Consider the following 14,351-nt stretch of genomic DNA (forward strand, 5'->3'; position numbering starts at 1 on the left):
AGTTGAATCGAATTGATCATATTTTCCAGATCGACCAAGTTTTTTTTTTTGGTTTGAAATTCAAATTTGCAAACAAAACAAGAGAGCCAAATACATTGGGTATGAAACAGTGTTAAACACAAAAGGAGATTCAGATCGATAAGTATGAGCTCTTATAAATTAAACTTCTATAGAACCGACTAGTTCACATGAAGAAATTTACAGCGCAGCTAAGTCAAATTCTAGTGGGAGAATACAATATTAATGCAAGAAACCAAAAGGAAAGAGGGGGGGAAATTGAAAAAGAAAAGACAGCGCGACAATACATATAGCAGCCGCACAAACGGAACTTCGTCGGCTCAATGGCTATAACTATACAGTAAAAGAATGACAAATTTAATCTCCTAAACTAGACGCTATGAGTGGAAGAAGCTGGTGAAGATGGATAATTGAACAAACAATACAAGAATGCTTAAATTTAGAATAAATCTGTCAGGTTGATTCTGCACAGAGCCATTATCACTGAACTGCCCAGCGTTCACAAATTCACTTTTTCCGGTCTTGGTAGCTGTAGAAACATTTACTGACATTGAACCTAATATGGAGAAAAACATATGGTGTTATAGTTGAAAGTTGAAACTTAAAACAAGGTAGAAGAATTAAAGGTATTGTTACGAAAGAAAACAATGATTTATTTGAATTGACTTTCTAAGTGCTTAAGAAAAGAGTTTTTAGAAGAAAAAGTGTTTTCAAACACAAAGAAAGTTAATCCGAACAAACTCAAAGACTAATGGTTTCAACATGATCAAATATATTTATGTATCAAGTGAATGAAACACTTGTATAATATGGTAGCAAATAGAATTTTGAGTGGTTGAATTATATTTCACAGTACAAAAACCTTGTAAAACATCAAAGTATAATTAACCAGCCTATGTTTGTGTGGTTGGGTACTTGTAGTTGAAAAACTTGGTAAAAGAATTGTGTCCACAATCTATATTCTATATCTTTATTTCTTAGAAAGATGATTTACAGAGGGTTATGGAAACTCACAGTCATAGTTTGTCCATCCAATTCGTTGATTAGCTAAATCGTAAATGAAGATTTTGTCTTTCAGAACAAGATCTGCCACCAAAAACAAACAACAAAGTAAGATGCCGTGTTAGTACTTCAGGTTAAAAAATGGTAAGAAGATGATATATATATATATATATATAAGATTTCTGAACTCACCTCCTAAAATTGTAATCCCTTGACCTGGAATTTTCTGGAAACCAACGCACCAAACAGTAGTACCACCCTGTAATGAAATTTTTGTCAAACTCAACTTCAAACCAGTATAGAGGATATAGCAATAAAAGTATATTTGTCTAGAAGTGTTCTATTGAATGCTCCTTAACTCTGAGCGAGAAAAGGGGTCTGAGTCAGTGATTTTAGGAAAAATATGTCTATAACGGTTCGATTGCTATGAAAATCTAAATGTCCAGACAGTGAAGTGAAGGCTATAAACTTACAACGGAGTTTTGTTGTATAAGGTAGTCTTGGGGTCTTAATACCAATGATGCACCACCAGCAAAGTTTAAGCTTACTTGAGGAAATATATCAGCAACACTGAGATTATACCCGGAGACGTAAATAACGAGTCCAATACCTCCTCATGGTAAACATAAACCTCAAACAGAAATGTAGATTGTAAATTAAATCAACCTGGAGGAGGTAACATAACACTGATTTCCCTTGAGGACAACCGACTGTGTCGATTGTGAAACTATGTTTGTGACCTGCATATAGAAGAGAATGAGAGAGAAATAAAGCTATAATTAACCGACATCCATTGTTACAAACCCTATTCCCAGATTAAGTCAACTTCAGCTTTCCTAAAATGGAACATAACATATATAACAGTGTGAACAATGATGATAAATAATGAAACATCATAATGGGCCTTGGTCATTTGAAAAATAAGAAACGTCTGAAAGTAAGACTCACGGCAACAACAAAAGAGTTATAAGCTTCCTCAGCAAGGTATGCCAAAGTAGTGCCAGAGTCAATTATGGTTCCTTGGCTATTTGATGTTGCAAAGACAGCCGGACTGATAGGTAATACTTGACCATTGACGGAGATGCTTTGCAGATTCAAGTTATAATGGGGCCTGAAGCCAACAACAATTAGAAACCACATGCTTTCAGACTATTCGATCCAAGCCTCCAAATACTCATAAGTTTACAATGCTTGAAGTTATAACATTTTAATTATAGGTTAACTAAGTTACTCACAGACACTCTAGACAAAGATAATGAAAATCGATCAGATACTGACGGGAAAGATGAGTGGCAAAGAACTTACTGTGACGGGACTAGAGGAGTATAAACAACATTTGGCTCCACAATCTCACCGAGGACCAATATTCCCCCACCACTATCATCTCCTTTCAAACAATGAGAGAACACTTTTGGTGCTATTCCTCGAGAAGACAGTTGCGAAATTACAGACAAATCCTGTTGCCCAAACCCAAAGATTCCATCAACTGCCCTGTCTGACTTAGTCAAGTCTCCAGTCTGTGATGTGCTACACCTGTTTAATAAACAATGATCCACCAATCGAAAGAGTTGGTTACAAGACTCACAACCCCTAAGTACTGAAACATATAATTAGGAGAGTCAGTGTTGGAATGAAGCATAAACTCACCCAAACATAACTGAAGCTGAAGAATTTGAAGTCGCAGTACTATCAACTACTATATCAAGATGAATCATGTCCATAACATAATAGCCCGATGTTCCACTGCCATCTCCGTATTGGAAGACATAAGCACACTGATTGCTCTGGCCGAAACAGGCAGAATCAGAGGACTGAACGCCAAGAGCACATATTTGGTCTGAACAAGATACCAGAGAAGCTGTTGTTGAGCTACCAGGATCAAAGAAATTGAGCTGAATCTGTGAGGCAAAAACAACTGTATTTAAAACATATCGCAGCGAGAGGGTTAGGGTTTGGGTAACAATGCCACCAGTTTAAAACGGAATTAAAACTTATGGTAACAGAAAATAACCTGGAGCCCACTAGTTGCTGGACAGCCATTGCAAGAGTTGCAGCTAACCCACAGAACATCACTTCCAGTATCGATCTGCACATAGAAATCCTTTGGAGGATTACCTAGTTGCACTTTAGTATAATAAAGCCTGTATAAGAACCACAAATTTTGGCCAAACCAAAATAATGAGATCAACAAAGGTAATTAGTGCAATAAGAAAGAGAATAACCCAATACATTCAATTGAAAGATTAAATCATGGGCAATGACCATGATGATACATAAACATATCCGGAAATATAAAATCAAAATTATCAAGTTCTTCTAAACTAAAACTGGTAAAAAAGAGAAGACACGGAATAACAGTCTAGAGGTTCATTCATTTGAAAAATCAACAACAAAGCATCCATTCAAACTCATTCATCAAAAGGAAAACCCCAATTACGGTTCTAAAATTAATACATCTTGTCAACATAAGAAAGGGAAACTAAAAGCACAAATTAAAAAATGGGGGGGGGGGGGGAAGATTCGTTCCTTTCCTTACCCAACGAGAAATGGGTCATACGTTCCTGCCACAGGAAAATCAATAACACCACCAGAAGACTGCAACATTCTACCATGTCGAGCTTGGTCCCGACCACGGAGATGAGCAATTTCGACGCCGTGGTTGGTCGGAAAAGCCCTCTCAAGTGTCAGTTTCGCCGGAAATCCACACAAAACCGTCACAGCCTGAGCTATCACCACCAGAACAGCCACCGACACTCCGGCACGAACAATCCCAGCCATTGCTCAATCCCCCGTCTTCAAATTTCAGTACAACCCACCAAAGAAAGCGATTAAATACAGAGCAAAGAAGAAAACAAAAACAAAAATCAGAAGACGAGGACGAAGAGAACAAGGGAGAAAGAACCGAGGAGCACAATCCCGCCGATGTTCATCCTAGAGAGAGAAGGAATGTCGTATAGTGTAGAGGAGAGAGAAAGGAAAGGTTCGAAAGAAGGAGCTAAAACAGAAGTTTCGATGAACAAATTGGGATTACGCTACACAATGCTCTGTCACAAAGTGATCAATTTTTCATTCTATTTTCTACCCTATCAGTTGATATGTTTATTTCTCTCTCTATAAAAATAATAACAATAACAACAATATATTTTCTATAAATAAATAAATAAATTTGTTTTTATTGTTACTATTATGGTTGCTTTATGCAGTAGTCGCCCTTTTCTTCTCCCTGATTTTCTGTTGGGTAAACGCAAAACCAACACAATTTTCTATTTTGATTTTTCGATCTCATCGCTAAACGCTGTCGTTTCTATGGAGCTTTGTTTTTATCACGTGATTCTGATATTCCCTTCGTTTTAAATTTTGCTTTTGATCCAAATAAAGGCCATTTTTTGGGTTATTTAGATTAGGGTTGTTTTGAAATTTAATTGAGAAAATAGTAGGTTTTGAACTTATTTAGGAGAAAAGGGGAGTTTTTTTGGTTTCCATCCGAATGCGTCTCCATTCGGAATATTTTATTATTTTTTTCCATACGTTGCATTTAAAAAAAAAATTAAACCGGTCACAACACGCGCGTCAAATTTTTTTTTTTTAATGCGGCGTACAGGAAAAAAATAATAAAATATTCCCTAGACGCATTCGGATGGTGACAAAAAAAACTACCTTTTTCCCCTAAATAAGTTGGAAACCCCTATAACCCCATTTTTTTCCCTCAAATTAGCCGGTTCTTATTTTTTACTTGAAAACATGTTGAGTTGAATGATCAAACATTTGACAAATTTTATGTCAGTTAAATTAGGGTAGTTGCAATTAATAGTACTTTTAGGATTAATAATTTAGTGTATAGCAATATTTTTAAAATTGTAAATATAGTAAAATTTATTAAGGGTGTTTGGGATAAATAGTTGTTATTATAGTCTTAGGAAATTGAGTTATAATAGTTTGTGTTTTGATGGTAGATTATTTTAGTTTGGGCTATAATAATATGTGTTTGAGGTGTAAACTATTTTAGTTTGAGAAAACAATAGCAAACATGGTAACAAATAATAAATATATATATGTGTGTGTGTGTGTGTGTGATTTTGAAATAGTAAAAATTGTAGTAAATAATAAATACGGTAGCAAATTGAAATTTTGATATAGTGTTGAATGTAGTTAATTAGTGATTAAAATAATATGTACTATAAAAAAAGGTGGTTACCATAGTCTTAGCATAGTCCTTGCCCAAACGCCCTCTAAATGTTTTAGTAATATAGTCATTGATAGATTCCAAATGCTGGAGATAACTTTTTTCTATATCAGCAAATTTTTTTACATTGTATTATATCTGCTAATATTTTGGGTATGATTGCTTTATTTGTAACTGTCCCATTAACTTCTTTTTGGCAAATTAATCGGTCAACTAAAATTTTTAAACTCTTCTATTGATCTTACCTCTGAATTTATTTGTTCTGTTACTTAATTTTTAATAACATTTTCAGAATCCAAGTCAAGTTTTTCAAATAAAAAAATTGTTTTTAAACACTAGTTTTTTTTTTTTTTATTTGACCGTAAATTTAAATGTTTCTTTAATAATAACAAATTTATAGTAGATAAATCAAGAGAAGACAACGTATACAATTAAAAATAAAATGATCACTAAATGAGAGTTGCTTAATTTATCTTTGAAATACTTTACTAAAATGTTCTTAGTATGTCCTCGGGGAGGGTGGCCATTTTAAAATGTATTTTTGAATTTGTTTGGTTTGTTTTTCGTCACTACCAACCTTTGTTGTAAAGTGACAACGAGAAATTAGAAATACTAATAATTGTTTTATATAAAATTGAAGAAATTTCTCTGTAGAGATGAAATTTGTGATTTTAAAGTTTGCCTATCCATTTTTTTATTATTGATAAATAAATTATCGGAAGATGTAAGTTGCCCATAATTAGTGAAAATTAATTACAATATCAAGAAAGGAAAAAGGGGGGGCGGAAGTATTGTTTCATAAACTACATTATTTTGAAAATCGCAAAGTTTTTTTTTAATTACATAACCATGAAAATAAAAATTAAATCTCGAATATCATAAAAGGTAATATATGTTAACTACGTATTTTACCAAATTAAGACTATGGAAATTGAAAAATAATTATACAATATAACTAATCTAAACTTCCAAAATGATATCTGCCTCGTTTTTTGAGTCTTCAGAATTTTATCCTCATGCACATTATCATTAGCCAAAACTAACAAACTTACTATTAATTTTCTTTTCCCCTACTCCTCTTATTCTTCTCGGTTTTTCTTCCTTCATTCGCACCGACCATTCTCCATTTTCCCTTTCTCCACTCAAAGTTAAGCATCAAAACGCTACAGAGGTGTCCTTGTTGGTCATAGTAGCAAAATATGTCTTTAATCAGTCCCTAATCTATTCTATCAGTACTACTAGCGAGCTAACATGCTATCAGTAGTGAAAATGTCAAATGCAATAGAAAGAGATGAGATAAGATTGCATGAGGGAAAAGAGACCAATAGAGCAAAGAAATAGGATGTCGATAGAGGGAGAAGAACGAGACAATAATAAAGGCTAATCCACATTCGCAAAGTTTCATTTTGATAATTTCGCGAGAATATGATGTAAACAAATTGTTTAAGAAAAGTTAAATAATAATACTAAAAGTATGTCATGTTTTATTTTAATTTCTACCTAAATTTAAGTCATCCATTTGACTAGGTTCAAATTCTCATTAGTTATTTTTAGGTGTATTTAGAGATGTCCTAGGACGGGGACGGGGACCTGTCCCCTTATTTCATTCTCCGTCCTCACAAATTCCTTAGGGGGAATTTGCAACTCGCGGGGAAAAAAAAATCCATTCATTTTTTTAATATATTCATTTTTAGCAATGCTTAACTTTATTCTCAACCAAATAAATTATGTCAATACATTTGTTATTCAAAGAAAATACTATAAAATTTGTAATACTGCTATATGTGAAAAAAAATATAATTTAATCCTATAATTTTTAAATGTTAAAATTTAAATATTATAATATCATAGTCTAGCCTTTCATTTCAAATACTACAACATTTATGGTCTCAAGGGAAAAAATCTTAAATGTTAAAACAACACAAAAATATATTGAAGTACGAAAATGTTAAAATAAAAATTAGAAGATGATTAATTTTTTATACCATGATTTTTTAAAAATTGTATATAAATAAAATAATTATAATTATTATTATTATAAACTCATATTCTATTTATGTAAACAAAATATTAGGTAGTAATAATAATAATAACAATAACAATAATACTTATTATTATTATATAAATATAAATATATATTATATTCATCCGGGCGGGACGCAGATGAAGAATATAATTTCCGTCTCCATCTCTGTCTCCATTTAGTCAATAAGAAAAAAAATTATTTCTGGTTCCCTTTTATCTTCCGTCCAATCAAAAATTTCTCACATGGAACGGATTTTTACGAGCCCTCGATTCTGCGGGATAAATAGCTATGTTTAATTATTGGTGTATCTTTTATGTACGGATGGTGGCTTTGAGATTAACTACCATCATCGGCATCAAATTCCATGGTCCCTCGTGGGCGTGGGAATGTGAATGTGAATCGCTCTAAGGCATAGGGTTTCACTTCTTTGAATATTTTCTTCATCTTTTTATTATTTTAAGTTAAAATAACATTTCTTTTTTTTTTTTAAAGAAAATACTTTCAAATATTTAAATTTAGGTTTCTCTTACTCTCAATAAATCTCAAAACTACTATCTACTACTAATTTATTATTTATTGAAACGAGGCAAATTAAATTTAGATTCACTTTGTTTATTTATTTTTTTCCTAATTGATTTGACTTGGTATAGGCGTGGTTTTCAATGTTAGTCTTGTCTCGTGTTCTCTTCTCTTTTTTCTTATTTCAATTACTCTAGCTGGATAGAAAATTTAACAATTCACATTTGAATGTTGACTGATCTTTATCCATTAAAATAGGATTGATTTTGACTAGTTTTCAATTTTTTTGAGTTTGCTATAAATATAACATTCTTATTTTCCTTTTCCACAGTTGACATGACACTTTACATTTAAAATTATAAATAATTATTTGATATCTAGAAACTTTGTCTAAAATACAATATATTCAGTTTTTCCAAAAATGTAGAGGGGGGAGAGCAAGAAGACCAATTCTCCCCGGGAAAAGTATATAAAAAAAATAATAATAATAATAAATCCACAAAGACTCATTCAAACATAAATATTGACATTCCAACAGTATATTCAAGACCTTACTACTAAAAACAAAAACAAAAATACAAAAAATCCGCAATTCATATGTCAAATTGCAGTGTTTTAGCAACAAAATTCGATAATTGTAAAGTTCGGGAGGAACTAATGAAAATTGTTGTTTTTCCTTTCTTATGGAGCTCGAAATTGTATAATTCGTGGCAGTAAATAAATGAGAAGTTAAATTCTAAATTTTGATTACTTTTTTTTAAGTTTGTATCTAATAAATTTATGAGCTTTTAAATTTATATCTAATAAATTAAAAAGTATTATTGTGTCTTTTAAAACTTTGACATTACAATTTTACATTAAGTTTGTGAATTATTGATATATATATATATATATATATATATATTGAAATGACAAAAATCTATTAGGTCCAAAATTAAAGCTCAATGATCCATCTGCTAGACTTCCTTGAATTTTAAAGATTTATGAAATATAAAATAAAAATATTTAGACCTCATTTAGTAAATATTTTGATTCGATTTGGAAATCATTTCATTTTTGAAAATTAAGTTTATTTTCTCTAAATTTTTTATATGCTCTTTCAAAAAGCGTGCCAATTCCTATTTTGTGCAGAGTTGAACATCTTCTATCAGCTAGGATCAAGCTTTTTCTCTACAAGGGCCTTGTGGAGTACAATATCAAACTAGAGACTATTCTTATACTTTTGATGTTCTATGTAAATAGTCTAGACAATAGATAATAAATCAAAATTTTCTTTGAGTATAAGAGTTGAATTATTAACTAAATTCTAAAAATAAAAAACTACTTTTTAGTTTTCAAAATTTACTTTGATTTTTACAATGTTTATATATATATCAAATAAGAAATTTAGAAGTAGAGGGAGTGATTATAAACGTAATTTTCATTCATACAAAATAAATAAATAACAAATGAGACCTTCACTTTTTGGTTTTTAAAATTAAACTTATAAACATTACTTCTACCCATAAATTTCTTTATTATGCTATCTACTTTTCACCAATATTTAAAAAAATAAAACCAAAATTTTCAAACTAAAAAATAAAAAATAAAAACTTGTTTTTATTTTAAAATTCGATTAAAAATTCAAGTATTTTATTTAATAAATATGAAAATCATTAGAAAAATACATCAATTTAATCAATTGAAAACTACCAACAAAATCATTGCTAAAGATGGCATTAAAAATTAAGAAATTGTGCATAATGGCCAAACGAGACCCTCATTTGGATAAATGACCAATTTTTAAAATTTCAGATTTATGACCCTTGTGTAGATGGTCCTATCCTATACTTAATTGTTCTATTTTACCCTTCAATCTCACACTAGCTTGAAATAAAGAGGGTGAATATCTCCCCACAAATTTAGGTAAATTTTCTTTTTAAATTTGTTAAGTAGATTATGTTGGGATTTAGTTACTTAATTTTTTATTTTTAAATATTAGGGTTGATTTAAACACAAATCAAAACTTCTGGGTTATTTTTGTTTTTTTTTTGGAGCTTTTATTTTTATAAAGTGACATTGACATATTCTATTCTCCAAATTATCTGTATCGTTTTTTTATCCTTCTAAAAATAACTTTTTAAGATTGGTTATATGGAAGTAGCATTGATTGATCATTTGGTCACTGGATTGACATTCTCAAAATGTATTCAAAATTAAGGTATGTATTGTATTTTTTATTAGGCCTACAAATTGGTTCAGACTATTTTTGCATACTAATTTGAGAAATTTTTAAATCTATGACGATTGGAATGAAAGATGAATTGGAGATTTGAAAAGAATTGATATTTCTAAGGAAGAGTTGTAGTAGGGTAGACAAGAGAGGTTGTAGGGGTGGATTTGGTTGAGGTGGATCTAATATGTAGCACCGTGAGATTTAGTTGATGGTCTTTTAATACATAGTATATATTATGAATACTTTAGTTATTACAAGGTATGTGTGTGAGGTTTAAGTTACCTTTAGTACCAGGAGTGTGACAAAATATGAAAAGGTTATAGATGGTACTGATCAATAAAGATTTGAGTTGCTTTTAGTACGTGTGGCAACATATGACAAAATTTAAATTGTTTGTGAGTAGAAGGTATTTGTGGGGCTCATTAGACTTCATTTATTTTGAATACCATGTATTTGATTTCATGTCTAAATTTTGAATTATTACTTGATCAAAAGCAACAAATCAATATTATGTTTTACAGATCCTTGTAGTTCTAAGTAATTTTTATGCTATTATTTTTTATAACTAAAGTTAGTTTTGATGTGCTATTTGATTGAAATAGTTTTTTTTAAAAAAAATTATTTATTCAAATATCAAATTTATGAGATTTTGGGTGGTTGAGTTTATTGGATCTTATTTTAAGTTGTTAGACTTTTTCTTTGAAATACACCATAATTTCAGGGATTTGATAGTAAGAATACTTTTTACCATTATTAAATTTTAAATAGTATTAGAATCAGTCATCTATCTATTTTCACCCAGAAAAATTTGTTTAACTATTTTTCTAAAACTTCATTTTGTTTTGACCATTTATCAAAAATTTTTAAAATACAAATTATATTTAACTATCGTTAAAAAAAAAAAAAAAAAAAAAAAAAAAAAAGAAACTATAATTGTAATATATCCGAGAGAAGAGAAGACAATCAAGACATTCTCGAGTTGCCTTCACCCACCAAACGAGGAACAAGAATGATAATTTATTTTTTATTTTCTATTTTTTCTTAAAGGGAAAAAAAGTAGAATGCTTGGGTGAGGTGCGTTCTTTAAGGAGTAGGTCCAAGTCGTTGTTTCTTAATTGCTAAGTCTTGATTAAGAATTGTTTTTTTTTTTAATCTTTATTTATTCATCCTCTTTCTAAGAAACTAGAGAAATAGAGGTCAGTTAAACTCTAGTAGAGTGGGTGAAAAAGAAATTGATTGACAAATCAACAACCTTACATCGACATTTTTATTTTTATACTTTTTACTTTCGTCCAGTAATTTTTAAAGGTTAATTTTAATTTTTATACTTACAATTTTGGTTAATTTTGGTCTAATACATTTAATTTTTAGCTCTTTTTTTTTTTGTTACTGAGCTTTTGAAAAAGTGATCGTTTTGATTTTTTTAAAATGAAAATAGGAGATAAAAATTACTTTTAAAAAATACGAAGATCAAAATGAACAAAAGTTGGAAGTGTAAAAACCATAATAAATATTTGAAGATAGGATTACGAAAATGAGCCAAAACACAGGAATTAAAGTAGTATTTAAACATTTGTTTTTATTGGAGTTAATATCGTTGAGGAAATATTTTAATATTAGAGACAATCATCAAATTATTGTAACAATAGTATTCACTTGAGACACGTCCTATAGTCATATTTGTGAATCATTTTGAAATTTTTAAAGTCACTTTTCTCAATTACTTCAATCATATTTTAATCACTTAAAATTAATTTAATTTTAAATTTTACACTTTTAAATAAAAAATTCATGATATGAGAATAATAATTTTAATAATAATAAAAGTTATTTTTATTCGAGAATCATGCTCAAATATGGCTACGTTATCCACTTTCACTTGCATAGTTTATGGGTTTTCTCAAAAATTAGTTAAAGTGGCACTTCGGTCACACTAGTTGCTGGTGATTTAATGTTTTTTTAAATGAAAGTGTAGTATTATTTACAGAATATCTTTTTATCGATAACATATATCCTAATTAATTAAACTGTTTTAAGTAATTTAGCTTTTTATTAGTTGTTAGAAAAAAAAAAAAAACACAAAACTATACATTTGTTTCTATTTATCCGTACATTTTAAAAAATTAGAACATATATTTTTATATCTTTTCCTTATATAAAAGAACAAATTTAAAGCCAAATAAAACATAACATTACCATTTGGATCAAACCAACGTGAATATAGTTTGATTGACATAAATCATGTATCCTTAATTAAAAGGTTAGTAGTTCAAATCTTACGTCTTTTAATAAATTAAAGTGGGTTGAAGATAGTTTATTGAATGATTTTAGATTATTAGCTTTCTTATATATGTTACAAAATAGATGCTTAATGCTTGGTGTCATAAAAAGATAATTTGTCATTCTTCAATCACCCTATGTGTCATTTTATATGTTGTTCATGCGTCTTTTAATCATACATTCTTAGCGTTCAAATAATTTCACTTCTTACTTGTCAAATTGTCTATAAATAGTGGCATTTGGTGGATCTTGAAAATGTACGCATATTGGTGAGAATTAAAGAAAATAATTTCATATTTTTGGTTATTTTGCTTTATTTATTATTTTAATATTATAAATGACTGATATCTTGTATTTCTATTGTATCTTGTTTTGCTCTTAATTTTACAACATATTAATAAATTAAGAACAAATTTAAACCTACTTCTAAGAGCTTATAAATTCATTCAAGTTTTTTAAAGTGATTTTTTTTCAAATTAAAAAAACAAAAAAAAAGAACGTATAAAAGCATTCATTCAGTAAACAAATAATTTTTTTAAAAAAATATATATACCAAATACATTTTAAATAATTAATTGTTTTGAAATCCTTGTAGAAAAGTTGCTTCTGTTTAAAAAGCATTTTCAAAGATATAGTGAGATTGATTATTAAATCGACACAGAGAAATATTATTTAAAAAAAGAAAAATCGACAATTATGTGTATGTAGTTATTCTCCTTATTTGTCTTGTCTAAAAAAACAATTAAAAAAAAGATCGAGATTCAGAACTTTCTACCATACCATCATTTGTCTTACTTTTGTTAAATTATGATTTGTATTTGAATATGTAAATAAATATTAAAGTTTTTTTTTTAAAAAAAAATGTAAAAAAAAAATAGATATAGATATGAGGTTGGATGAGATAGAATACTCGAGATATTTTTCTTATTGTCAATAAATTTTGAATCTAATCATACATTTTCTATATCATTGTAACTATAATTTTAATAAATTTTAAAATTAGTTCAGTTAAAAAAAAAAAAAAAAACTTAGAATTAGTCTTTGCAAGTCTTTTGTTTTTTTAATAATAACTAATTTTGATTAGAAAAATAGCTCATATATTTAAAATTTAGAGAAAATTACCTTTATTATCCCTAGAATTTGGGTTTTAAAATGCTTAAATTTCAAATTGGTGCAATTTTACTCTGAAAGTTTGAATTTGATTAACATTGATTTTTCACTAAATACCCTATTTTTAATCTTCAATGTTAATATCTATCAATTGATTTTAAAGAATTAATTAATAGATAATTAAACGAGTTTCACTATTTTTCCATCAATATTAAAATTAATTTTTACTTCATAATTACTTTAAAATTATCAATAAACATTAACTTTAAAAACGAAAATTAGTATTTAATGAAAAATCAAGGTTAAAAGTATGAATCTTGAAATTAAAATACAAAATTGAAACAAATTGAAACAACTCAAGGATCAAAAAGTGTAGAAATTTGAAATATGATAACTAAATTGAAATCAAACTCAAAACTTAAAAGACTAAACAAGTTTGGTAACAATTTAATTTTTAAGTTTTTGTTTTTTAAAATTAAGTTTATAGACATTACTTCCACCTCAAAATTGATTCATTTCTTAATACTTTTACCAGTGATTTAAAAAACTAAACCAAGATTTGAAAATTAAAAAAAAAAAACTTTTAAAATTTTATTTTATTTCTAAAATTTGACTAAGAAATTAATTATTGTATTTATGAAATCATGAGGAAATAGATTTAATTTTCAAGAAAAAAAAATGTTATAAAACGAGACCTAAAAATGTACCATTTCAACCATATATTTTCTTGATCTACAAAACAATATATTTTGTTCTCAAAATTAAAAAAAAAAAAAAAACATAGTTAAAACTAAAAGTATATTAACTAAAATCGTTTTTTTTATTACTATTATTATTTAATTTTAGGACTTCGACACCATTTGTTTTCTTTATTATTTTTTTTAAGAGAACACTAATATTCTCTTGTTCTAAAATTATAAAAAATACATAGTTAAAACTAAAAGTATATTAACTAAAATATAGTTTTTGTTGTTCTTCTTCTTTTTTAATTTTTAGAA

General features: G+C 28.4%; 1 protein-coding gene across 1 annotated transcript; it reads right to left on the bottom strand.

The window, feature by feature from the left end:
- Window positions 1–129: 129 nt before the first annotated feature.
- LOC120089228 (Eukaryotic aspartyl protease family protein) lies at window positions 130–4,260 on the bottom strand. The gene is made up of 10 exons (XM_039046647.2): window positions 3,557–4,260; window positions 3,032–3,161; window positions 2,668–2,918; window positions 2,326–2,553; window positions 1,969–2,131; window positions 1,687–1,760; window positions 1,494–1,590; window positions 1,213–1,279; window positions 1,033–1,104; window positions 130–574 (listed from the first exon to the last, which is right to left on the bottom strand). The coding sequence occupies exons 1-10, from the start codon at window positions 3,796–3,798 to the stop codon at window positions 396–398; spliced, it is 1,503 nt and encodes a 500-aa protein (XP_038902575.1). The 5' UTR covers window positions 3,799–4,260; the 3' UTR covers window positions 130–395.
- Window positions 4,261–14,351: the final 10,091 nt, after the last annotated feature.

Source organism: Benincasa hispida, chromosome 10 (assembly GCF_027475165.1).
Source record: "Benincasa hispida cultivar pf3 chromosome 10, pf3_genome.v1.1, whole genome shotgun sequence".
Lineage (NCBI taxonomy): Eukaryota > Viridiplantae > Streptophyta > Magnoliopsida > Cucurbitales > Cucurbitaceae > Benincasa > Benincasa hispida.

Coding starts and splice junctions, on each gene's coding strand:
- LOC120089228 (XM_039046647.2), bottom strand. CDS start 3,798: ATGGCTGGGATTGTTCGTGCCGGAGTGTCGGTGGCTGTTCTGGTGGTG. Junction 1,761..1,968: donor ATAACTCTTTTGTTGTTGCC/GTGAGTCTTACT, acceptor TTCTATATGCAG/GTCACAAACATAGTTTCACA. Junction 1,280..1,493: donor TTATACAACAAAACTCCGTT/GTAAGTTTATAG, acceptor ATTTCATTACAG/GGTGGTACTACTGTTTGGTG.